We start from the raw sequence: 27,897 nt of genomic DNA on the forward strand, positions 1-27,897 counted from the left end.
GAAATTTTGATACAAACTATCCTGAGCATACCGTCCTACTAGAAATATGTGATTGGCGTTTGCTGAGTTACAATGTTAGTGCTTGTTCACTCAGTATCCACAAGACACTTACCAGTTTACTCGTTCCACCTGGCGAGTAAACTGCCAACTAGTTTTTGAATAGAACTTGAGATTTGATTATAACTAAAATAAACTAACCTTAATTTTGAAAACGATAAAGACAGCTGAAATCACTTCACTTTCTATCACAAATTTATTATAATTTCTCAAATGAACATAATATCGTCGATTATTTTCATAAGAACTTCGTGATTATTTTCATAGAAAAAGCATTTATCGCACTTTCACTTTCATCAAGCTTCTTGGAACACCACAAGCATATAAAACCAGATTGATTATCAATCTAAGCTCAGCCTTCACCTTCTCTTCTATTCTTCGCTATTTCACTCTTTCCCAATTGCTATTCTTATCACTTTCCCCACCTCATTTCTTCAAAAGAACGCAACGCTCACGAACGCGACGAACCGGCTCACTGGCTTCCGTCTTCATTAAGTGACCATCGATTTGAATTATTCCGACAAACCAGCTCAACTCTTCCTCACTAATCTCTCTTCTCTGATTCTTACCAAAACAAGAACAAAAAAACAATCAATCGCACGCACGCTTTTTCGATTCACTGCCGCCTTCCTCTGAGATTTTTTTCCTCATAAAAGAAAATCCGAAGAGGCATATAGGTATCGCGCACTCGCGTTGATACGCGGAACGATCGCACGGCGCGCAAATTACTACTGACCGACTGTTGTGTTTACTATACTGGCGGGCGCCGTCGCAACCGCCACCGACTGCCGTCAATCGAAGTTAGCCATGAGAAAAAAATAATAATCAACCATGCGGGTGGATGAGCGACGAACACGCGTCGCGCGAACCTCGCGAGCGAGTTTCATTCATCCCTTCTTCGCTCACTCTTTCGTTCGGATCGGATGCAACGCGGCGGATCGTTCCGCATTCGGACAAGAACCAGAGCGATTCTTATCTCGTGCAGAACGATGATGTGAGTTGGGAGGTTTATCTTACTCAAATATCCAAGTAGCTGGTTTTTATATCAGTGATATCAAATGATTCTTCACGAGATTTTGTAAAAATAATATCAGCTGTCTCAAAGCAAGGTGTACATCTCATATTCATCTACCTGTTCAATGGTGAATGTGAACCGGTTAGAACCTGTTAAAACGATTTCATGGCTTACTGCTATGTTCGGCACACTAGATGAATTACTCAATCAAAATGTCACTCAGAATAACTTTTGCATGTGATGATGAAATCGAGTTCTCCAATTTACGTCATCGCTACCGTCAGAACGCCGGCGGTTCGGGCCTGTGAGTAAGATGCAATTTTTGTGAATATCACTCAAACCGGTTTTGCCAATTCTCGGGAATTTTCTGGGAGATCAAAAACAAAAACAAACTTAAATACCGGTGAAACGTAGTACCAGCACACGTAGTACACCTGAGAATAGTGTCTGTGCAACTAATAGCGTCATTTTAGAGCGGTTGATTCTAATTATGTTAACTACATAGTTCTTTGTTGTAGAGAATTTCAGTACCAGGCTGATACATCTCTTAATTCCAAGAAAAAATATTCTCAATATTTTTTTTATTAAAAAACAAATAAAACGATCAAAATTAGATGCACGATCAAATAAGGCAGAACAATTTCGATTAAATTTTTCTTAAAAAATGGATATCGAACTACCCAAGTAACAGAAGTAGCTAAATATCAGTTTCTTAAGCTAAAGTTTGCTTAAGAGCCGTTTGTTCAACTCTTATTCAGCAAAAATGTTTACTGCCCTTGAATCGGCCAAGAATGTGAACTTATTGATTCTATTTGCACATTTGCTCTCTAGCATGACATCCTCGAACACAATTCACACCTCCATTTTCAACGAGCTAAGTGTACAGACAAAATAACACTCAACTTAGTTGGTTTATTCAAATAACAACTAACATTGTCAAGTAGGTATTTGCTGTTCCGCACGCTACTGGGCTGGGGCTTCGCGGAAAACATGCATGCATACTCTAACCAGTCAGTTTCAATCCGAGCAATGCGGTACTGCTAGAGGCAGGCAAAAATAAACTGTCGGTATTGATATTTGCTGCAAGTAAACGGCATAAAACAACACGCTGTCGGTGGTTTTATTGCATGCGTGCAATTTGTTTTCCACTGTTGGAACTCAGTTTTCACCGGTTTAGTCTAATCATATTTCTCTTTAGAAAGATTCGCTCAATTCTAAACAAAATCGAATCGTATGCTAAGAACTTTTTCCACAATTTTTACTTGAATTTATTCTATGAGTTGCTTTAGGATTACATCAATACATGTTTTTCCAGAAGGTTTCGGCAACTTCATCGAGGAAAGTGTTCCAAGAGTTTTGCGTTTTTAGGGTCTAATGACTACCGTTCCTGTTTTTAATACAGGCTTGGTGGTCTAGTGGCTATTGTTTCTGATTCATATGCAGCAAGTCCTGGGTTCAATCCCTGACCCGTCCTTTTCCGTCTACTTGTATTTTTCAATCCACGTTATCTACACTTTCCTCTCTACATCATTGGCGAAGCCAGCTTTTTCTTTTTTTTTCTTACTCTCTTCAACATACACGAGATAGAGAATCAGACACGAATGCCACATAAGTGGTAAAGTGTCTTTAATAAATATTAATAATAATAATAACGAGATAGAGAAAGATAAAAGAGGAGGCAGCTTGCCTCTTCCATCCCGCTCTTTTTCGTGTATGTTTGGGAGATTAAGTAAAAAAAAGCTGGCTTCGCCAATACTCTACATATACAACTCATGTATATTCAATGTTCATAGCCATCGCTAGAACCAGAAACGGTTGAAAAGCCGTTTCCCTTCCTTTCAACTCTCGCAGCACAGTGTCAATCTATCAGATAACGTCTACGAGATATGCAATCAAGCGAACTATACCGCTCATAGTAATAATCGCACTAATCTATCACCTTGCGCCTGGCATCCATGCACCAATGTGTGAACCCTCTGCCAACCATATCCCACCAACACTCCGACATCCGCATGAGTTTGTTCAGACGCAGAGGTATATTCGGTCTGCTCCTGGATACAAACGATTGCAATCATCACTTCCTTCCTCTTCCCCACATTGACCTGCAACCTGACGTGACAGGCGCCATTGTCGCCTAAAAATAGAAGTTCACCAACGCTCACACACTGAAAATGCCTGCTAGTCCCCGGCAGACAATCTTATCGGTTCCTTGTGTGAGTGTAGCTGGTCTGGCGATAATGGAGTAGCATCTACGGGCGATCATTCAAGCTCAAGTTCAAGCTAATGGCTACGACAGCAACTACGACATGAACTCCACATGACCACGCAGTCCCGTGGGACCCCATATTCCGAAGGTCGCACACGCCCTAGCATACAAAAATCCACGTGGATGCGATGCTTGGGGAATCGGATCGCCACATTGCGGACCAATTAACACAGTACAAGCAGGAGCATCGTTCAACGAAGCTTAGTTCGTTATGTTGCTGAAATTGTGAAACCCGCAGAACTCCGAGATCTCACAGAAGTTCACATTACGAAGATCCTCGACTTCCATGTATGTATTGTGGAGCTATCACTAAATTGGTGTCGGAAATACCTTCATTGACTACCACTGCATTTTCTATGCGTTAAACATAACGTCAGAAGTAGTGCGCAGTAAGGCTCAATTAACGCATAGAAAAGGCAGCGGAAGTCAATGAAGTTATATCCGACACCAATTTAGTGCTGAAGCTAAATCCACAATACAACGGTTGAGTGCTCTTGCGAAACGATTGCGGCATTATGGAGAATGTTCGAAGTGGAAGGAACAAAACCGGATGTTCAACATTAACGAAAGGGAGTTCTACAACAGTATCCGAAATGACAGGCCTGCTTTTGTAGAAGGCCTTTCGGAGATTGGCGACGTCACACAGCTCTTCACATGCATTCTTCAGAAGGATATAAACACAGCAGATCCAACAAAGTACAGATCAATATCGTGCCTTTCGAGTCTGTACAAAGTGCTGTCGTCAGTAATAGCGAGCAGGATACAAACCCACTGCGATGTGTGTCTCAACAACGTGACTACCGAGGAACACAAAGGGTGTCTGCAAAAACAAGCAAGGCAACAAAGATCAAGTCATCATAGATGCAGTTATTGTGAGCCAAACCACCGAAAAGCAGAGGAACCTGACCATGGCATACATAGACTACAAGAAGGCGTACGACGCAGTACCGCACTCGTACCTTCTCAAGGTACTGCTATTGAACAAGGTAGACGTGAACGTCATCAGGCTAATGTAACACGCAATGGGGATGCGGAGCACTTTTCTACAAATACCAGACGGAACAGCTGTGTTGCGGTCCAGCACTCTCAGCATCAGGAGGGGGATATTCCAAGGCAATACCTTTAGTCCTTTAGTGCGTTCTTTTTATTCCCTGCGATTACGAGAGGTTATTCCCCCAGGGGTCTCCGCAGTTAGCCTCGTGGTTAGGGCTATGGATCGCCAATCCGGAGACGGCGGGTTCGATTCCCGTTCCGGTCGGGAAAATTTTCTCGACTCCCTGGGCATAGTGTAATTGCCTCACAATATACTAATTCATGCAATGGTAGACAAAGAAAGCCCTTCAATTAATAACTGTGGAAGTGCTCAAAGAACACTAAGTTGGAGCGAATGGTTCCGGATCATTTGGCCGAACGCCATTTGGCCGAATACCGTTTGGCCGAATGCCGTTTGGTTGCAAGGGTCATTCGGCCGAATGCCGTTTGGCCGAAAATGAATGATGAACTTAAGTGACCATGCCAATGTTCCCCGCATCAGAATAACTCCAAAAAATAACCTATGATTCAAAGAAGGAAAAATCTTCGATAGAATATTGACATTTTCAACGCCAACACCCAGACGCTACGTCCCAGCGGAGACGTAGAGCCATAAAGAAGAAGAAGAAGAAGAAGATGATGACCCCAGCAAAGTTGGATCAGTAGTTGTGAAGTTTCAGTTCGGATAGAGTATGAGTCTAGGCGGAAGTTCAACCGGCATCAGAAACGCCGGTAGGGCCGGAGACGGTGACGGAAGTATCGCTGGGTAGGTGCAGGAAGAGGAGCACGTTACAGTGGAGTTGGCTTGCCGGTCATCGAGAAGCTCAGGGGCCGTGAGAACTATACAACGTGGGCATTTGCCATGAAGATAACCCTAATTCGCGAAGGGTCCTAAAGAGCTGTGGAACCAGTGGCGGATCAAGTCGTGGACAATGAGGTCAGCATGCGGGCATTAGCCACCATATGTTTAAGCCTGGAAACAACGAACTGTAGCCTGGTTCTGGACACCAAGAGTGCCAAAGAAGCATGGGGCAAACTGCGCAACGCTTTTCACGACAACGGATTAACGCGCAAGATCGGATTGCTGAGAAAGGTAACATCGATTCGACTGGAGGGTTGCCGCAGTGTGGAAGCGTACGTTGATGAGCTCATGTCATCGGCGCACAAGCTGGCGAGCATCGAATTCTAAGTAGACGACTCGTGGTTAGCGGCATTATTGTTGATGGGACTCTCAGATCATTATGAGCCCATGATCATGTGTTTGGAGGCGTGTGGAGCTGGCCTTACGGCCGGTGCGGTTAAGGCAAAGATTCTACAGGACGTCAACCGGTCCAAGAAGCGGAGGAAGCGATGGAGCTCTATACTCAAATCAGAGACCAAGACGTCGTGGCGACAACGGAAGATTCAGCGGTGGTTCGATGCAGAAGGATGATACTTGCTATAATTGCATGAAGCAAGACCATTACGCAGCGAAGTGTCCATGGAAGCAGCAGCAATCAGCCTGCAGCTTAAAGAGGGTCCCGTCGAGGTACAGCAAATTCCACAGATACCGGAGCTGGCGACCAACCTTCTACCTTCTTTCTATAAGTAAAATGTGCGAGAAAGGATTATCGGTGGTGTTCAACTCCGACCAGTGCCAGATACGCGAGGACAATGGAACTGTTACTGCGCTGCCATAGTGCCGCGTCAAAGTGAGAGTGAGAGTGCGCGTACAAAGGATTTTCGTGGATTTGCTGTTGTTGATATTCTTCTTTGCGACTTCGCACACGCGCACTCTCACTCTCACTCCTAACTATAACGGCGCCCTAGGGCACTGCATGAAATTCTCTCCTTCTCTTTCACTCTTACAGAAATTTTGTAAGCAACATGGCCAAGAAACGTCAAAATCCCATATAAAATCAAAGCAAAAGGCAGTGCCCTATTGCTTCTGGAGCTCAAGTTGGCCGTTTGTACATGCTGAATCGAAAGGTCGAGTAGTCACTGCTAACAGTCAATATGGAAATTTATCACAAGCGAATGGGACATCTTAACTAGTAATCCTACATTATGTAGAGGATTTCTAATTTTAACTATCAAAGTCTGAAAAAGTTTTCAACCATAGCGCACGGCATCGAGTTGACGAACAAACCGGTTCCGGAACGTATCGCCTGTATAACAGTTCAGCAAGATCCGAAGGAATTGTGGACCTGGTGCATTCGGATTTGATCGGGCCAGTAGAAGTTCCGTCGCTTGGCGGAAATCGGTTCGTGATGACGGTCATTGACGATGCGACGAGGAAAGTTTTCCTCTATCTTCTGGAGAAGAAGAGTCAAGCTTTTGAAGCGTACACGAAGTTCAAATCCATGGCGGAGAGGCAGACCAATAGAAAATTGAAGATTATCAGGACTGACAACGGCACCGAATATGTGAACAAAGTTTTCCGGAGAAGTTTTGAAAAAGATGGGGTAATTGGGGTACGGCACCAGAGAACGGTGTGGCAAAGAGGATGGATCGCACACTCGTAGAGAAAGCTCGAAGTATGCTCAATTACCAAAAAAAATTCGGGCAGAAGCGCTATCAATGGCGGCCTATCTTGTCAAAAGAAGTCCTTTAAGATCGTTAGATGCGAAAACACCAGAAGAAGCTTGGCCCGAAAGAAAGTCAGACTTACGTCATCTGAAAACGTTCGGATTAACGGCTCTGGTCCACATCCCGAAGCAAAACGGCAAAAAGTTTGATGTGAAATCAAAAGAAGCGATTCTGATTGGATATGGAGAAGACGTTAAAGGCTACAGATTGTATAACCCGATCAGTACTTCATCATCGTTGTTCGAGAACCGCAGAAGCTAATCATGCAAGCAGACGATACCGAATCAGTTCAGTTCATGGAGCTATACACAATTGAGAAACCAAGCGCGGATTTCACTGACCTCGTTGACGAAACTCCTGCTGATGTTGAAGAGTTGGACCGTATATCTGGAAGCAGCGATTACCAGGCAAGTATCATGGTTTTATCAGTAATAGTACGTATACTGGTGATATCGTCCCTCCACAGTCGTCAACTCTATCCAGCGAGGTTACCGGAATGTTGTCTGATGATCCTCAGACCTACGAAGAGGCGATGAATCAACCAGATCGGGACCGATGGATGGTCGCGATGCGTGAAGAAATACAAAATCTAGAAGAAAACCATACATGGGATTTGACGACTATTCCACGTGACCGGAAACCTATTCGCAACAAGTGGGTATTGAGCATGAGCATGATTGACCACCCGCAGTTGGTCCTCTGTTAATGCAAGGACAACTGCATTTACACAAAGAATCAACAGATATTGCTTGGGACTAGCCTTCTCCTCATTGTGTAAATGCTGGCATCCCAATACTTTTTTAAAAAGCAACACCAGCGCCGGCCGCGTCCGAATGCAGGTCAATTGAGGATAGGGAAGGAAGTGATGACGTGATTCTCGCTTAGGCCAATAATCGAGGAATTCTCTGCGTTACTACGAGAAATCACTAGGAGTTTGGATGGAAGGGAAAACGTGTTAGGAGTTTTGTCTTGGTAAACAAATTACTGCAATCACCAGACCGATTCATATTTTGCTATGAACGATGCACTCACGAAAAAATCCCTTTGAATTCGTCCTCACATATGCGTCATTTTCAGGGAATATTAACAGGATTTAAGCTAATTTAAGGGGTCGTCTATTCGCAACAAGTGGGTATTCAAGAGAAAGCGTGCGATAGATGGTACGATTGAGCGGTACAAGGCGCGTTTGGTGGTAAAAGGATGTTCGCAGTGCTCAGGCATTGATTAAATACGAAGAAGTTTACGCGCCCGTTGTACGTTATTCGATGTTCCATTACGTTCCATGGCGTTGGCAGCCAAACATAATTTGGATATCGATCAAATAGGCGCAGTGACAGCTGTCCTACAAGGAGAATTGCAAAATGAGGAAATCTGATTCTCTCTTCGTTCTAGTGTGGTGTGATCCATTAGTTTATTATCATAACATCATAATGTCGACTGTAAAACAGCATGTTATTGTCGCTGTTAGGACAGACCATTATGTACATGTAGCTTCAGACCAGCAGATTAGGCCAACCGGTCATCCGGTAGCCACGGAGCAGGTTCTGGGGACCTTGCAATATCCCGTCGAAATAAGCAAGTTCGCACAATTTCTTGCATAATCCTCAAAGTCAAGAAAAACTTATTATAATCGATTCTGGTCACGATCATCAAGAAGCAGGTTCTGGGGACCTTGGAGTCTCCGGTAGAAATAGTAATTTTTCGAATCTATTAAAAGAACCACATCGTGCGACGGGTAAAAGTTTGCAATATTATACGCCATGGACGCAAAAAGATCGATAAAATTTATATCCGAGCGATCAGCTGTTCAGATTTCCGTAATCCATAACGTTATTTTCTAATGTATACTGAGGCAAACATTTCTTAAGAAATTCATTACAGCGGTCTTATGAAAAATCTCATAAGAATGTTCTTATGAAACGTTGATCCCGAAAAGCCAAACTTTTTATTGCACTCCAACCGTTCCAACTTTCGAAGCGTCGATGGGCGCGTGAGTAAAGCACGCGTTCTCCGATCTCGACGTCCCTGGTTCGATTCCAGGTTGCGATTCTGTTTTATATTGCGCAAAAATATTTCATAAGATGTCTTATGAAACGATATCATAAGAATTTCTTATGGAAATCAAAACATTTTCTTATGTCGAAATTTCATAAGACAAACTTATGCCCTTCATAAGATCAGTTTTCTCAAGTTTACAAAATAAAACGAAAGTCGTGAACTTCTGTCATCGACCAAAATTTTTGAAGCACAATTTAGCGCTGATTTCGAAACCGCGCTTAAAAAATTTTTAAGTACACTGAGGCAAAAATTTCTTAAGAAATTCATTACAGCTGTCTTATGAAAAATCTCATAAGGAGGCTCTTATGAAAATCATAAGATATCTTATGAAACGTTGATCTCGAAAAGCCAAACTTATTATTGCACTCCAACCGTTCGAACTTTCGAAGCGTCGATGGGCGCGTGAGTAAAGCACGCGTTCTCCGATCTCGACGTCCCTGGTTCGATTCCAGGTTGCGATTTTGTTTTATATTGCGCAAAAATATTTCATAAGAAGTCTTATGAAATGATATCATAAGAATTTCTTATGGAAATCAAAACCTTTTCTTATGTCGAAATTTCATAAGACAAACTTATGCCCTTCTTAAGATCAGTTTTCTCAGTGTAGAGCAGTTTTTCAGTTTTAGCTCAATATCGAGTTTTACAATTTTTAAAATATGGAATTTACTAAAATTCAAATATCTTGCGTTTTGTTCAACCAATTTCAAATCTTTTTCCGCAAATTAATACTGAGTACAATACCATTCGATCATCTGAATGCAGGTTTTGCGTCAGATTGATGAAATTCAAGATATTGGCGAGTTTTTGGGACAATCTCCTTAAATTTTAGCAAAATTTCCAAAAATATTTGAAGAAATGTTTTTTTTTTCAATAAGAAAATTCTCTCTCAACGTTTATTTGGCATTTCATATGTAGGCGAGTTACAATAAAAAATTCAGCTCAATCGGAGCATTTATTACGGAGAATGAGATGTGTGAAGCTAGCGATTTTGCTTAAAAACAGAACAAAAATCGATTTCAAATCATCATCCTTGTATGGAAAGTCGGTTAACGGCTGTTCGGGCTCGAAAGAAGTTGATCATCAATATTAATTTCTATTCCCGATCAGCCTAGATAGCCGTGTAGTGTCGGTAGCAGTTCCTTCAACTGGCTAAGAATAACACTACGGACCGTCTGTTCCGGTGGTAAGAGTCCACTAACAGGTGACCCCTAATTCATGGTGTCAAGCGGCTTAATGCGTACCGTGCCTAGGAATGAATGGTTAGGGGGGTCTAATAAAAACCTAGCCGCTAACGGTGCCTGTGGAGTACCAGGGCACCCTCCACAGTATTTTTGCTCTTACTGTGTTAAACGGAGCAATGACGCAGTGGACCTTATTTGTCTCCGGGATAATCGGCTACTTTTCTTAAGTCTCAATTCCGAGGCTTAACAAAAGTGGGTAAATGTATTTTTTCATGACTGGAATCAAGTTTGTACAGGTAAACCTTCATCACGCAAAAGGTGCTTCTGCTGTGTTGAGTCGAAGGTTTAAAAAAGAAGGACTGGAAGTGGCGCTTATTCAAGAGCCATGGTCCAATAAACGAAAGATTCTTGGTGTTCTGACACAAAATAGTAAACTATTTTATGATGAGCAACAAGATTCTCCCAGAACTGCTGTCCTAGTACGTAAAACGTTAAAATGTTATCCTATTACAGAGTTTATCAGAAGGGACATTGTTGCGGTCATGGTAGAGGTACCAACCACTAGGGGTAAAACTGAGATCGCTGTGGCTTCAGCTTACTTTCCTGGTGATGTTCCTGAGGTACCTCCTCCTGAGATCGCATCATTTGTTCAATTCTGTAAAGAAAACAACAAATCGTTCATCATTGGCTGTGACGCCAATGCGCATCACACGGTTTGGGGTAGTACGGATATTAACAGTCGAGGTGAGTCACTATTAGAGTATCTGTCTTCGAACAACATAGACATTTGTAATAATGGTGATAAACCTACTTTTCTAAATGCAATCAGGCAAGAGGTCTTGGATCTAACACTGTGCAACGCTGCAATCTTTGACAAGATCACAAACTGGCACGTGTCAGATGAGATTTCTCTATCTGATCATAAACACATAATCTTCAATTGGAGCGGTGGAGATTATTCTAGAATTGCATTTAGAAATCCCAGGAAGACAAACTGGGATCAATATGTAGAATTGTTGAATTCGCATTCATTTACAATGGGGGAAACTATCGATTCAACCCAAAAGTTGGAATCATTTTCTCAAAGAGTAAATGAAAGTATCATCAATTCCTTTAACAGCAGTTGTCCCACCATACAATCGTCTTCTACTAGAGACGTGCCATGGTGGAACTTTAAACTGGATCGCCTAAGAAAATTTTCTCGTAAAATGTTCAATAGAGCGAAACAAACGGGAGATTGGACTCAGTATAGGAAAGCCCTGACTGAGTACAACAACGAAATACGAAAATCTAAAAGAAAATCTTGGGTGCTGACATGTGAAAACATAAACAGTACTCCTGTAGTTGCTAGACTACAAAAAACGCTTGCAAAAGATCATGCAAATGAATTGGGAAATCTGAAGCGTGACGATGGAGCTTTTACCAAAACTCCTCGTGAAACTTTGGATTTAATTATGGAAACCCATTTTCCAGGTTCGGTTCTAAGTGTGGATTCCAATGACACTATATCTCTGGAAGGTGAAGGATGTCCTAGTATAAACTCAATGGAGTCAAATAGTACAGTAAACACCGCCTCAGATTTAGCTGATGAAATCTTCACGAAGGCCAGAGTGGAAAATGCGATAAGATCTTTTCAGCCTTTTAAATCTGCAGGAGTTGATGGGATATTTCCAGCACTGATTCAAAACGGAGAAGCGGTGTTGGTTCCATCACTAATTGAGATGTTCAAGGCTAGTTTGAGATTCAATTTCGTTCCATCAAAATGGAGACTTGTAAAAGTTATCTTTATCCCGAAAAAGGGGAAACGAGATAAAACGCATCCGAAAGTATATAGACCAATTAGTCTTTCTTCAGTTTTGTTGAAGACTATGGAAAAGGTTTTGAAGGATTTTATCAATTCTTCTTACATAAAAGAGCATCCCCTGTCTGACTTCCAGTTTGCTTATCAATCTGGTAAGTCAACGGTTACGGCACTCCACTCGCTAGTAACAAAGGTGGAAAAAACGTTTTCAGCAAAAGAAATAGCTCTATGCTCCTTTTTAGATATAGAAGGAGCATTTGATAATGCCTCCTATGCATCTATGAAGCGTGCCATGGAGAATAAAAACTTCGACCAATGTATCATACATTGGATTCATACTGTGCTTGCAAAAAGAGAAATCACCTCTGAGCTGGGAAGTTCTTCTATAACAGTAAGGGCAACAAAGGGTTGCCCTCAAGGAGGAGTCCTCTCACCACTAATGTGGTCCTTAGTTGTAGTCGATCTTCTAAGAAGCTTGAAGGAAAGAGGTTTCGAAGTTGTGGGTTTTGCAGACGATATAGTCATAATAGTGAGAGGAAAGTATGACGAAACTGTTTCGGGGAGAATGCAAAGGGCCCTAAACTATACACATTCATGGTGTACTAAGGAGGGCCTTAGCATCAACCCGTCAAATGTCGTAATTGTCCCTTTCACTAGGAGAAGGAAGATCAACCTAAAAGCTTTTCGGCTTGGAGGGATACAAATTCATCCTAGTGATCGAGTCAAATACTTAGGTTTGATTCTGGATGCCAAACTGAACTGGAATGCTCAAATTGAGTCCGTGATCGGTAAGGCAACAAGTGCGTTCTGGTTATGCTCCAAAACTATTGGCAGGAAGTGGGGCTTGAAACCAAAAATGATAATGTGGATTTATACTGCCATAATCCGCCCAAAAGTGACGTATGCTTCGTTTGTCTGGTGGCCAAAAACAAAAGAGGCTACCACGCAATCAAAGCTTGCGAAAATCCAACGTCTTGCGTCCATTGCTGTTACAGGAGCAATGCGTAGCACTCCATCAAAAGCTTTAGATGCGATTCTCAATCTGCTACCTTTGCACGAGTACGTGCAATTAGAAGCAGAAAAGGAATTGCTGCGACTTAAACGAATTGAAAAGTTTATGCCAGGTGATCTTGTAGGTCACCTGAGCATTTCACAATACTTCCAAAATAGGCCAGTAATGAAAATGATTAAAGACTGGATGAAACCTGTGGAGAACCATGATGTTCCTTACAAGTTGCACGAAACAACTCGTGCAGATTGGGAAGTCGGAGGTCCCACTGTTCGTCAAGGATCAATCAAATTCTATACAGATGGCTCAAAAGTTGGAATAAAAACGGGAGCAGGAATCTACGGCCCTGGAATACAAATTTCAGTGGCGATGGGACACTATCCTACGGTGTTTCAAGCAGAGATTCTTGCTATTTTGAAATGCGCAAATATCTGCCTTGAGAGAAAATACAGATATGCAAATATTTGTATTTTCTCAGATAGTCAAGCTGCACTAAAAGCATTGTGCGCTTACAAATGTACTTCAAAGCTTGTCTGGGAATGCATTCTTTCACTGCGCAGGCTGTGCCAAGGGAACTCAGTAAACTTATACTGGGTTCCAGGTCACTGCGGCATTGAAGGAAATGAAATGGCAGACGAGCTTGCTAAAAGTGGTTCCAATTTACAATTTGTTGGTCCAGAACCATTCTGCGGAATATCAAACTGTACAATTAAAATGGATCTGAAATGCTGGGCTGAGCAGAGGGTGATATCCAATTGGATGGATGTCAAAAATTGCAATCAGTCAAAACGATTTATAACACCAAATGCTTATAAAACCAAAAAGCTCTTAGAGCTCAACAAGAGAGCTCTATGTACATACACTGGCCTAGTAACTGGACACTGTCCGAGCAGGTATCACTTGAAAAATATTGGCCATATTCAGAGTGATATCTGTCGTTTCTGTAATACGGAACGTGAAACCTCGGAACATCTGCTTTGCAGTTGTGGTGCTTTATACACGCGCAGGCAAAGATTTCTAAATAGTGGTTGCTTGCAACCCAGTGAGATCTGGTCTGCAGAACCTGGGAAGGTCTTGGGGTTTATTAATTCCATTGCACCTGACTGGGAGACGACGCGTCGTGGCAGAAGCTGATTACTTGACACATGGTAATTAGCTGGCTAGATGCGAATATCAAAACGGGACATGCCACAAAAGTTCAGCTTATTGGACGCAGTGGCTTAAATTCCCCAACAGGGGAGGAAAAAAAAAAAAAAAAAAAAAAAAATGGAAAGTCGAAAAAATTTCTGCTCTACTGTATTTTTTCCTTCACGTTTCTTAACTCAGGGCATGATTCTACACCAAAAATGATCATCAGCTTACCGAGTTCAAAAATGCTGGTGACTAGATTTTGAAAGTACACCTTCATGCGACATCAATGTTGCAAAAGTTTCATGCGTAGTAAATGTACATCCATAGTTGACTTTGGTCGATTCTTGTCAGGACCTCGAACGAAGTCAGTCGCTTTACTAGTTGCTCTGAACAAGTAACGTTGTTCAGCTAATAAAAAGCAATCAGTTTTTGTCCAAAATGTCACGTCGAACGCATTGTCGTCAACAATGCGTTTAACCCTTTATAAGGCAGTGACAACTATATTGCCACCTTATACACATATTTTTTTTCTGTTCGTTTAGAAAATTTTTACAACTTCTGTTTTAACTGTTGGACACATTAGGCCTTTGTGAACACTCATGATTTTTTGAGCCATAACAAATATGAATGTCTCTCTAAAACTGCCATTTTTGAATGCATGAAGGTTTATAAGCTCAAAATTCTGTTATGGTGAGCGAATTGAAAATCAAATGATGAGGAATGAAAGGCCTATGTTCCTTTTACTTGTGGGCAAAATTTCAACTTGATTGCTTCATTACTTTTAGAAACCCAGCCTTTTGAAAAAAGGTACTATAATAAATGGACATGTACTAAAATTCCCATATCGTCTAAAATAATTGACCAATCGAGTTCAAATCCACACAAGTAACTCATGAATATTAGGGCAATAACCTGTCGAAAAATCAGCATGATTTATTAACGCATCACAAAATAACAACAATTTAAAGTTTGTTTAAAAAAGTTCAAATTTAGACCATTTTTTTCATACAAAATCGACCATCGATTTTTTTGAAAATAAAAACGTTTTTGTTCATTACACCACATGTATGGTAAATGGGGGCAGGATGGGTCACCTAAGAAATGGATCCCTATAACATTCTGAATATAAATAGCATTTCTCTGTTTTCTATCACGACTTCCAGATACACTAGTCAGCTATGATATAAGGGTATAGAAAGGTCATACAGTTTGAAACCTGCTTCTTGACAAACAATTGTCAAAACATGACCCATCTTGCCCCACCTCATTTCTACGGGGGCAAGATGGGTCAGCTATCAGAAATTCGATTTTTTTCCAACAAAAAATACTAGATCTTCTATTTTTTCTCTATACATCTAAGCTTCACATACGTACAGATTACATGAAAGAAGTGTTGAAACATATCGGTAGATTATTCTCAGAAATAGAATATTTTTATTCAGGTAGCCATAAAAAACTTTGAAAACTTATATTTTTTGTAGAAAAATATTAAAAATATGTTCACAAATTTTCAGCGCTCTAGTTGCTTCGATAATGTAGGTCACATAATAGCCTTTCTATGAAAAATAAAACATTTTTAAAAACTATGCAAACATACCGAAAAATTAGGGTGACCCATCTTGCCCCGTCTACACATTACACGTAGTTATATGGAATGTATAGCATAAGGAGTATAACGAAAAAATATTTTATTTTTTTTTTCTGCGTAAGGAACGTAAAGAATTTTAAAAACAATATATCACTTTTTTGTGTATCCACGTCGTTCATCTGGGAAAATTATAGAAAGATTCAAAAAATAAATAGTACGGTTGAAAACGGTACTGACCCATCTTGCCCCCACATACCATACATTATATTCCAATGTAGAACGAGTGGATTCCGTGCCTGGTTCTCTCGGCCTTATAAAGGGTTAAGTATCGTTCGCAAGTGTTAGCTTCAAATCTATCAGAACTACCAAGTGCTACTACAACACTCATTGCCACTATTAATTCTTCGGTTGATTTTACTGGCTTTATGACCAAGCCTGCTTCTCAGCTTAGAGTTCTGACTGCACTTTCGCAGTTGTTGACTAATGCCGTTTTTCTTTATTATCCAGTTCTAACCTGGGTTGGAACTGGATCAGATCACAGTTTCAACCCCAACCCGACTTCGGTTTCGCTTGTACTAAAGTTTGTTTGACGTTGTTTGTTTACACATTTTCCGCCAATCCAGTTCCAACCCAGGTTAAAAAAGAAAAACGGCATAATATTATCGTCTGTCTGCCATTTTTGTTTTATCGTGTGGCAGGCACAAACATCCTCAATGCCCAAGAAATGCAAGTAAATTTAGACGAATATTGGCTTGACCGGGCGAGAATAAAACACATCACCCTCAGTATCAAATGAAAAATTCCACTTACCTCAATATCCTCATCCTCGGACGACTCGAAATCACTGTCCACCTCAACCCGTTCTCTAACACCGGATTCACTTTCCGCGTCCGATTCTTCCTCTTCGCCATCTTCAAGATCCTCATCCTCGTCCTCTTCTTCATCCTCATCGTCATCATCCTCCGAATCACCCTCCACAAACTCGTCATCCATATCCAGCTCCTTCTGCACCTCGTCGTCGATCTCCATCTCCTTCTCCAGCTCCTCTTCCACCTCGCTTTCGGCCTCCGCTTCGTCCTCCTCCTCAACTTCTTCCGCTTCCAGCGCCTTGTTGAACGCCGTCTGCGGGAAGTTGTAAATGTCCTGGTAGGCGCCCTTCCGCAGTCGCTCCATCAGTTCCTTCTCGATGGCATTGTCGATCTTGGCTGCCACCAGTGCCTTCTCCTCGCGTCGTCGATCGCGCCGCTCCACCTTCGTCGACAGCGGAACCAACATCTTCTGTCGCCGCAGTTTCAGCTTCCTCATCCGGATCAGATACTGCGTGATCTTGGTGAATCGCTGTTTGCACTTGAGCCGCACGAACCGATCCCAATAGAGCAGATTCTCGTTGATCTGGTGGACGGCCTTCTCGAAGTTACGCGACAGCTTGACCTTCTCCCAGTGCTTCGCCGGAAACGCGTTCCGTTCGGCCGTTTTCATGTACAGGTAGATGATACCGTTCTCCTCCCGGATTGTGGCATACTGGCTGTTGGCGATGGGACAGGACTTGCGCGAGCACAAACCCGTCAGACTGTACTCGTTGCGGCAGAAGTTCTGCGTCTGGGTTTTCACCATGTACGAGCAAAACTGCCGGCTGATGATACTCCATACAATCTGGAACATCCGATGGAAGCGTTAGGTTAGCACTCGTCGCTTGATCGTCGCCAAAACAAAACCGTCTACTTACCTCGTCCTGCTGCATTTTGTAGCTTTTCTAACACTAACGATCCTTATTCAAACTTTCCACACCAATTGGAACGATTGCGACCAAGATTAGGACGCGGAAACCGAAGGAAATCGCAGCACCGGTGCGGATTTCAACCGACGAATTTGCGATCAACACATGCGGGGAAATTTTGCGACTCGCGTTTGACAGCTCGGTGCCCGGTGCGAGGAAAACATGTGCGCGGAACGCGAAGGAGGCGAACAAAACAAAAAGGGCGACAAGGGTTCGGACTTGAAACTATAAAAAACAATGGAGCCGACATGTGAGGCATGGCTACACTTCAAACTGTGCGGAAATTAGGGTGGAGGAGCAAACAAAATTTGCTTTAATCGTTCGATCTTTAGGGGTATCCGGATTAATTCATAATCGGATTCCCCGCCCCAAAATTAGTCTAAATCCAAAATTTCATAATTTTTGGAGTCCGGGAACTATTTTTAAAATGCATTTAAAGTTTGTATGGGGAAATTTTTTTGTTCGGGTCGAACTGTCATTTTATCGATTGAACTGTCATTCTATCCACGAAAATTAAAACTATTTTGTTGATTTGACCATCAAAATAAAGGTATTGGAAACCAATAAAATCACGTAATACTCAGAAAAATGAGCTCTTTCGATTAGGCTATAGAAAATAGCAATATTTTATTCATTAAACAACCCAATTGGCTTCTTTAGCGGGGTTGCGGGCTTCTTTAGCGGGGCCCATATAGCCGAGGCGGTAAACGCACGGGTATTCAGCATAACCATGCTGAGGGTGACGGGTTCGTTTCCCGGTCGGTCCAGGATCTTTTCGTAAAGGAAATTTCCTTGACTTCCTTGGGCATATTGGCGGATAATGATCAACGATATATTCTTTGTGGCAACACTGCACAGAAGAGACAACGTCGATGACGGTGGTCGTCGTTTAACGGCGTCGACGAGACGCGCGAAGAAAAGCAAAACTGTATCCATTGTATTCATTCCAAGTTACGTTGAGCGCATAGTGGGTAAGGTGCAAGGATGGAAATCTCGAGGGGAATGGCACCAGCCGTTTTCCAAAAATCTTACCATGTCTTTTGAAAAGCCCTCAGAGGATATCGCCGTAATGATTACTTTCGGTGTATTTGGTAAGGGATAGAGAAGATTGTGAACGCTTTCAAAAAGGATAGAACGATTAGAAACGGATATTTGCGGATATTTTCTCCCACTTCTCTTCATCCTGTCAACAAACTGTCAAGTGAGCTGTCAAATGTAAACAAAAACAAATAATTTGGATAGCTTTAGCTTCTTGGGGTTCCACTTCGGATTCCATTACCAAAGTTTCTCTCACGGTTCCTCTATACAAAATAGTGCAACTGCCAGTAATTTAAGGGCACTTTAACAAATTTTAGAGTGCCGTTTTATTAATTCCACCGTGATAGATTTCACTTGAGATTGAGCAGTATGGTAAGCATAGCCACAAATCAAATTGAATAAACGAAACAAAGTGCAATTTCTCAACAGAAACCCCAATACTTTATGAGAAGGACGTCGGGATCGTTCCTCGCATCGTTCCACAACCGTAATAGTAATAAACACACTTACTTTTCATCTTAGGGGTAGATCTCTACGGTGATTCCATCGATTCAATCCACTTATCCGCGAGCGGTAATGGTGGCGGCGGGCACATTAACCGATTCGCATTTTGACGTTTCATGGGGATCGCAATCGGTTGGCGCCACCGAACGGTGGGCGAAGGGGGTGAGGAGGAGGAGAATGAAACTGTTTTGACTTTCCCCCATGAAACGTCAAAATCCGAACCGGTTCGTTATGCCCGCCGCCGCCATTACCGCTCGCGGATAAGTGGATTGGTAGATTCCGATTACGGGTCGTTCCGGACAAAAATCGACGAGCCGATCAGGATTCCGACTTCTGTTTTGATTCATGTTTTTTTTTTGTTTTGACATTTCTCTTTCGTAAAAACATCCTTACTAGAGTGCGTTCACGATGAAACCACCGTGAGCGCTTTCAAATCGTTGGAGGTTTGGGCACGGCAAGGGGTTGGAAACTCTGACACCTTGTGTGAAACACCCATTTCACACACCTAAAACACCTTCTGACACCTTTTCGACACCTTTCAATTGTAGCACCATGATTATATTTTATTTTACTGGCGCCACTGGTCTGCCTATGTTTATGTTTACATTTTCAGATTCGCTAACCTGTGTCAATCGAAAAAGCAGTAAGCGGTCCTACGGGTTCTACTCCTCCATATCATCCTCCGCGCTCCATCATCGGGAACGGAACGGCGGAACGGACCACAACACATCCTCTACCGAGTCCTCTACCAACACTACTGACGATAGGTTCCGAAACAGTCCCGGAAGTCACCCGTCAACAGTGACAATAGTGGAATTAGTCTATGGAAGCATCTCAACGTCGGTTGTTCGCCATCCGGTGCCTCCTTCTCCTGGCCATGAACCACCTTCCGAACGATTTCGTCACTGCAGATCGATAACACCAGCAGTAAACAAGACTGACGGAGAGTAATTTCATCCCACTACTTGAAATGCCTGAGAACCTCGGCGATCCCACCTCCTAACCTAGATCACCTACCACCATCCAAGAAACGCTGTACCGAGTACAGGCAGCAGCGGAAGACCATGCAGGTACGTTTTCACCATTCGATGGACAAAATCCTGTTCAGTGTGGACCGGATTGCAAAAAGTGATAAGTTGAAGGTGGTTCTCACGGTGATTACTCTTTTACAGAACAACCAGAAGTTGAAGAAGGTCACTGGTCTAGTCAACCGCCATCAGTCACAGCACGGTGCTACTTCCTCACCACCACACATCCACCCAAAGCTGAAACGAAGGAGATAGACTGCCAGACCCTCAGCTCCGGCGACAAATCTGGCCAGCTGCGGCTTGAGTGGGACGAAGATTCTGGCTTGGATTCTGGTACAACAGCAGCATTGCGTGAAAATCTGATAGGGCGGAGAACAGTTGAGTCTCGGAAGGGCAGCCGTCTACCAGCAGAAGCGAGGGAGACAGGTGGATCATGTGAAAAATAGTCGAACGGGTGACCTATTCGTCAGCTTATTTTTTGGACGGGATCTTGATTTCAATAAAACCAATAAAGTGTATTTCATTACCAGTTTTATAATAAAAAGGATATTGTTACACATAAACAAAACATCAAATTGTTTTCTAAACGAAAAACCAGAAAAACTCTTATGTGGTATTCGCTATGTATACGGACAGTGGTATTTCCACAGCTGATCAACCGCTCTTTGACTCTCCATCACCGTCAAGCGGTCAAGCTTCTGATGTTTGTCTGTCGTAAATTGTACTTGCTGGATCCAATCGGACGTGTCGTAGTAGCACTTTCTATCTAGAGCTATCCTTACCAGGCAAGTCTCGCGACGGTTCTCCGGAAGTATTGACTATACTTCGTGGTTTGTTCAGGTGGAAGTCGGACGCCGTACCTGCCTCATTGCGTTTCAGGATTTTGTTTAGTATCTTAGTGTGTTGCTTCACCGTTACCACTTCCGCCACTTCCAGTCACCGTAGATTTTATATTACGTTACGATCGCCTCCGAAATACGTCGCTGTGATCAACGAATATTGAACTCCTTCCGACCATACCGACGCTGGTACCGATCTGAGTCTTCTGTTCTGAATACGGATATGGAGAAATCAGAACACACCGAATCATTTGAATTGGATTTTTACCTTATGTAATTGTCATGCCACTGTGCAATCCTTCGCCTAACATTTTCGCTCACAACCCGGAAAAAGATCAGTTCCATCTCATTTGTCTGAAATAGGTAGCGGAGGAATTCACGTAGTAGGAGCATAACAGGGAGTCGAACGTGTATGGTCGCTTGTCCCGCAATAATTTCCAATTTAAGAAGCTCTAAAATAATTTTGTATTAATCTCACTCAAGAAACAACAAAATAATCCAGAAGTGTTGCCTGAACTATAGGGTACTGCAAGCACCTGATCTAACCTCACTTTGCTGACAGTTTAGCGAGCTTGTTTACAAGGTGTTAGAATTTTTAACGAGCGGCGAAAATTAAATTTACGTTTGCAATCCCGAAACCATTATGATACAGAAACATCGATTATATTCAACTCTACTAGTACAAAACCAATCGTCTAATTACCGTTTTACTGAAATTGTATCGAAAAACATTTTTGCCGGATCTCCGCCAGAGACTAAGTCCATGTAAACAAGCTCGCTGAACTGTCAGTGCACGGCTTCGTGACGTCATCTTGCAGTATCCTATTGGAAAAGATGAACAAATTTGACGTCTTGCGGAGATACGTCAAAGTTGCTGTCAAGCACACAGAAACACCCAAAAACACCCAAGAAACACCTTTCGACACAATTCAAGGTGCCACCCGGATAAAAACTAACCATAGGGTGTTTGGTGAAAACCATTCCTGCACCATACAGTGTACCAGCTACAATAATGTATATTGTAATGAAATGGTTCACTAAAAGCTTCGCACATTGTAGCTACTATACATTTACATTCGATTTTTATGTAACACTATATTATACTGTTTTTCTTACGTTTGAACCATTCACTTTCCCGAAACATTATTTTTCCGTGCATTTTTAATTATTTATTCAGTTTTAGATTTTTTCCGTGCTTTGTTTTGTTGATCTTTGTGACTTTTATGATGCAAAGGAAAGGAAAGAAAAAAGTGAATAAGTTGAAACATCAATTTAAAGTCAATAAAATGTTTGAATAAGTAGTAAACCAGATGTCTTAAGAATCGCAGATCCAAGAGATATGGCGGGCTAGGTATGTAGAGTGCGATGAGAGGAATACGATTGACGAACTTTATCTTTGACGTAGAGCCATCTTTAACATATGGACTGGACTGAATACTGAAAGAAATTCTAATATAGGTTCGTCTGTGGGTTCGCTTCTTAACCTAACTTATACTTGAATCGAACTTGACAGTTTTCTAATGAGTTGTTAAATACATATGTAAGTGTATTTCAAACTTTAGTCAAACTGGAGCCTCAATATTGCAATAACGGTTAAGCACGCTGTAATGATACTTATGTACCTCGTCACCCACTTCATGCAACTACATTAGTGGTCTAATAATGCTCAGCGCGCTCGGCATAGTTCCATCATGCCGCTCAAAGTGTTGCCACAAATAATGCTTAGTTTGTGGAACCCGGTTATCTGGCTGGTGGGGCATGGGAGCCTAAGCTTCAACTGTTAATGCAATCAGAGATTACTCAGACCTCGACTCAGACTTAGACGTGGGCGATCCAATATATGAAAGGTTATTCAAAACGCTCTGGAGAATTCCCAAAGCGCATTCTCATAATGCTAGTAAGCCTAAGATGCCATTAACAGGAGGAAAATGACAAGATAATATAACATTACATGGTTTATGTAATGTAAACCAATACAACATAACAAAAGAGAACCATTCCAAAACCATTTAATTAAATGTATAACCAGTGGTGAAACTACAATTAAAAACAATATATTTACGGTACATTTTGTTGTTTGAAACCATATGTGTACCATACAATGTACGGTTTATTAAAACCCACGTATCAGTATTTATAACAATTCATTTACAATACAATGTATGGTTTTGCAAAAAAATATATATGGAGAAAAATATTTTTTTATATTGTTACGATACTTAACAACCCGTATAGTATATTGTAAAAATCTTATTTACAATTTACTGTATGGTGTTCTACATTACATTTTATTGTTTTTATATTTTTATTTTTACAGTGGTTTCTATTGTAAAAATATGGTTTTAAATAGTACTGTTACAATACAACGTTCGGTTTTTCTACTGTATTTTTTATTCGGGCAGAGTTTCCAACCCCTTGGGAAGGATATGAAAAAAATAATTTCTTATGTCGTTTTCGTTTTTGCGGTGGAGCTACACCGGTGTAGCACTTTTGCACCGAAAATGTTCGTTTTTGATTTTCGTGCTACACCGGTGCAGCACTTTTTCTGCACCGCGCATGATAGTGTAGCACTCAAAAAATCGGGAGTGTAGCAGGTGCACACCGTGTCCACCAATCAGCGTTTGCGAAGTTGTCAATATTTTGATGTTTATACACGCACACCAATGCAACTGCACCGAAAATGTTCGTTTATTCAGCGAAAAGTGTAGCACGAAGCGGTGTAGCACCGCCGCAAAAACGAAAACGATATTAGAAGCTATCATTTGGGAGTTTGGAGGAAAAGTAGCGAAATTCACAAAAAATCCGGATCTGCCATTCCCCTCGCAAAAAAGTGAGGTTAAATAAGGTGCCATTTTACGAATTGACAACAATGTTGATGATGATATTGATTTTCACGGGTTATTGGACGCTACTTTGTTGCAAGGTTCCTGCTAAGGGGGGAATGGAAGCCCTCAGCAGTCCCGAAGAGCTCAGGGAAAAGCCACAAAACTGAAATCAAAATCCACAAAGCAAAGAATTTTCAGAAATTACATTTATTCTGGATTCCTCCTCCTAATCATCCTGCCTCCTCTTCCTATCCTTCCTTGCTTATCCTTTCTTTTCTCTAGCTATTCCTCTTACATTCTAATTATACATTTTCTCTGTACTCACTCTTGGGGCGCCCCTACCACATTGCTGCTCCGCCCGCAGCCATCATCGCCGGCGTCACCCTCCTGCGCATGGTTCAAACCCCGCCGTGCCAGCGTCGCGCCGGTGTCCTCGGATCCGTTTCGATCCGCCTTTGCCAGGGTCTAACTCCCCCGGCGGCTCTCCTGGTGGAGTGTGGTTCGGTGGTATCCGTTGGTACGGCCGACACCCGCGAACCGTGTGCCCACTCGTCCCGATTCCGCTCGCTGCTGACCAATCGTCGCTACTGGGCAATCGCTTCCTCTGAGTATCTGTTGCCTCCAACCGTTGATGGATGAGCTGCGAATAAAAAAACAAAGCCCTAAGGCGCCGCAACGTTAGCTTCTAGACCGGCTTCGCATCAGGTCAATCCACTTACTTCCTGTGGAAGGCTTTGTTTATGCCTTTCGGCTGGCGGCCTCGAATCTCTTAGAGGGGTGTCCAGAGGTAATTGCTCTTCCTTCCGTCGAACCCAGCGAGAGTACTGCGAAATAATCGGCGTACATTTAGAAACAGCGGCTGAGGAGATCTGTGGTGTTCTTACCGGTTTATGTTCGCGTTTGCGACGGCCCAAGGAACTCCGTGAGCGGTCTTGCTCTTTCGCTGTACGAATGCGATGAGGTGACACTGTACAAACTGTGGAAGCGAGAACAATCAGTGCTGTTGCCCAAGGCTGTGTCTGGTTTTCTTACCAGTTGGTTTCCTGCTGATCAATCTCGGTGTTCTCCTGTCACTGTCCCAATCTTGTGAGACCACACTGTAGCACTAGTCTGCTGGCACGGACGTCAGTGCTCTGTCCGGATCGCTCGTCAAAAGGTGGGAAAAACCTGTATCCATGAGCAGAAATTAGACTCAACGTCGCTGCAGCAAAGGCTTCAACTTACTTGCTTTCAAACACGTGGGAAATTCCCCCAATCGATGTTTTAAGATGGCGGATCAGAGGCTTCACTCTGGATCGGACGAGCACCCAACTGTGCCAATCCAATATGGATGTTCGCGAGGACCAACGACCGTCCACAGACCACGACGTAATTGCTCACTTCCACACGGGTTTAACGGTTCAAATTAACACTCACTTGGGACCAGAATATCAGTTTTCGTAGATCCACCAAACCCACGCGCTTTTCCTCCTGCAAACTGTGGTGGAGACGGTTTTTGTTCTCGGCCGACGTGGATCTACCGTGTGATGTGGCCTGCTCACTAGATGGAACTGATCCTCGTCATCGACTTGACTTCTCTGTTCCCACCTCTGACTGCCGTCCGCGAAAGTATTGGTGCGAATTACTCAGAGCGGCGTGAAGAGAAGCAATGCTTTTTATCTTGCTCGCTCCGTCGTGTTTGCTGCCGAGGCTAAGCGTAAGCGTTTCTCTGCTGCCGAACTTCTCACACGATTATGCTCCCTGTTCTTTCGTGTGGACGGACACCAACGTCGTCGTCGTCGTCGTCGAGTCTGTTGCGGCGATCGCTTGTGCATATTATCGAGTGCGGGTTGACTCCATACCATTCTCACGCTCTCTCAATGACTGTTTGCGACACTGATGGCAGCCCACTGTGTAACGTGATGATTGCCGTTTCGGTGGTTGGGTTGAGATGAAATCGCTTTCGCAGGGGTGTTCAAAATGTGGCGTGCGGAGCAATGGGTTCTCTAATCTACTTCGTTCTAGCATTAATTTAGTTTACAAATGTACTCGAAACCTTGGAACAGACTTAAACGTAACAACTTCCTGTCAAATTTCATTCATAAAATCGGCGACGTCTTCAAACCGTAAACAAACAGATCAACGGGACGACTTACACACCAATCTAAAAAGGGCAATTTTCACGAAAATATTGTGCAACGAGGAATTTAGAAATTTTATTTGCACAAATTGCACTCTACTGCTTTATTTTTATTTATTATGAACATTACTGTTATGAATTGAAATAAAAAAGTATCTCGACGATGTATATGCGCTTAAATTTTCTCGTTTTTATGTGTAAAACATTTCGACATTCTTTTACTTACATTTGGGTACTTTATCGTCAAAGTGCATATAAGTGCGCAGCTTCCAAAGTGAGCTGCGATCGGACTTTGATTTTTATCAAAATTGATAATAAATCCATTGAAAAAATAATTTTCGCACGGTTACTTTGACTTTTTCCAGTGAAATTTCCTCTCACACTCAGAAATAAAAGTATACACGGAATTACTATTATTTATGCATCTTTTATCCGCATCTCTCTCACTCTGTTTCTGTTTTCATCCTATCTGCCGTTTAGCCTGGGTTGAAGAGAAGTGTTTCGTCAACCCAGGTGAAGCACCAGATAGCATGAAAACAGAAAGAGAGTTTTTATTTTATGTCTTTATTATCGAGACTTTCAGCCCAAGGCTGGTTCGTCTCCAGAGGGTAATGGTGAGTCAAAACAGATACAGAATGTGGAGACTATTTATGCTTACTAAGTAACCGTTCAATCTTCTTCGCTTGCTTCCGGGACATCCGTTCTCTTTTTTCGTTCCATGCTTGAATTGTTTCGGTAGTGGCACTGCTAAAATCGAGTAACTCCAAACAAAGATTTTTAAGTACAAGATAACCCACTTTTGCTTTTCCCATACAGTTCATCGGCGAACACATTTATTCGACAACAGCGCCTTCTTGCGCAGGGAAATCGAACGATTATAACAAAGATAATCAAAGCAGCTGTTGTGTTTTGCTGCATCGTAGACGTCATTTGATTTAGTTGCTGGTCGGACCCTAGGTCGGACCTCATGATGTGTTTGGAAGTAATCTTTCTTTTTCCATACCGGCCAATGCACCTGCATATGTCCTCATGAAGTCCGGACAGATTTGGCCATTGAACCAAAAGTGTTTTGTATTGCTTCCCTTTTTAAGTTGTAATGAGGAGATTCTCTTTAAGTCATCCCTCGAATCTGAAGAATCTGGAGAGACGTCGCAATGTTGGCAAAAAGATTTACACAAGGGGTTGGAAACTCTGACACCTTGTGTGAAACACCCATTTCACACACCTAAAACACCTTTCGACACCTTTTCGACACCTTTCATATGCACCACCATTATCATTTTTTATTTTACTGGCATCATTGTTTTGCCGATGTTTATATTTACATTTTCAGGCAATGCTTATCGTCACCATCGTCACAGTGCGGAGCAGAACCAGCAACATCGGACAACCAGGTACGTTTTCTCCGGAGCTTCGAACCGCCGCGTTTAACGTTGGAGCATTCGTCATTGAAATCATTGCCATCATCAAGAATTTAAAAGCAGTTTTCTCGTTCAAAACAATAGATTTTGCCATGAAAATGTATTCACTGCATTCCACATGAGGAATGGAATACAGTGAATATATTTTCATGGCCATTGTTTTGATTTACAGTAAAAAAACTGCTTTTCGTTTTCCGAAAAATGATGGCGGATGCTTGAGCCTTAACGGAGTCGATGCAGCTGATGGACGAAATCCTGTCCAACATCACATAGACCGGATGATGAAAAGCGGCAAGTTAAAGGCGGACAAAATGACCAGAAGGCGAAGGAAGAACAGTAAAGCCATAGACTAAAGGTAAAGTTCTCCGCATTAGAACCATCACGACGGAGTGATTCCAACGAACCGTCGTCATCAGTCGCAACCCGGTGCTACCGCTACTTCCTCGCCAGCAGCACAAAGTCGAAATGAAGGAGGTCGATTACCTTTCAGCACCGTCGACATCGTCATAAGTAAGATCTTCGATGTGGAAGTAGTACGGAGAATCTTGAATAATAATCGATTTGAATAAGGATGGCCTTCATTTTTTTGGACGAGATTTGAACTGGGCCTGAAAGCCGAAAGGATAAGTTTGGGATTTTT

General features: G+C 42.3%; 1 protein-coding gene and 2 long non-coding RNA genes across 7 annotated transcripts in view; 1 reads left to right on the forward strand and 2 right to left on the reverse strand.

The window, feature by feature from the left end:
* Window positions 1-17,621, reverse strand: part of LOC109405109 (protein MAK16 homolog A) — a 100,338-nt gene extending 82,717 nt beyond the window's left edge. For both annotated transcript variants that reach the window (XM_062844225.1, XM_029855224.2), the window contains exons 1-2: window positions 17,433-17,621; window positions 16,517-17,359 (exon numbers count right to left, since the gene is read on the reverse strand). In XM_062844225.1, the coding sequence (XP_062700209.1) occupies window positions 16,517-17,359; window positions 17,433-17,447 (858 nt within the window). In that variant the 5' untranslated portion in view covers window positions 17,448-17,621. The remainder of the gene's footprint in view (window positions 1-16,516; window positions 17,360-17,432) is intronic.
* Window positions 17,622-18,482: 861 nt separating this feature from the next.
* On the forward strand, window positions 18,483-20,549 carry LOC115256467 (uncharacterized). Its single transcript, XR_009995966.1, has 3 exons — window positions 18,483-18,893; window positions 19,639-20,095; window positions 20,198-20,549. It is a non-coding gene; the product is annotated as an uncharacterized LOC115256467 (long non-coding RNA).
* Window positions 20,550-20,741: 192 nt separating this feature from the next.
* LOC109401566 (uncharacterized) lies at window positions 20,742-27,891 on the reverse strand. 4 transcript variants are annotated; one of them, XR_009995969.1, is made up of 5 exons: window positions 24,750-27,891; window positions 24,602-24,693; window positions 24,437-24,541; window positions 21,161-24,379; window positions 20,742-21,103 (listed from the first exon to the last, which is right to left on the reverse strand). It is a non-coding gene; the product is annotated as an uncharacterized LOC109401566 (long non-coding RNA). The 4 variants fall into 4 exon arrangements; XR_009995968.1 differs by having other exon boundaries at window positions 24,602-27,891; XR_009995970.1 differs by having other exon boundaries at window positions 21,161-24,884; window positions 24,942-27,891.
* Between the last annotated feature and the right edge of the window lie 6 nt (window positions 27,892-27,897).

The sequence above is a fragment of the Aedes albopictus genome, chromosome 1, assembly GCF_035046485.1.
Source record: "Aedes albopictus strain Foshan chromosome 1, AalbF5, whole genome shotgun sequence".
NCBI lineage: Eukaryota > Metazoa > Arthropoda > Insecta > Diptera > Culicidae > Aedes > Aedes albopictus.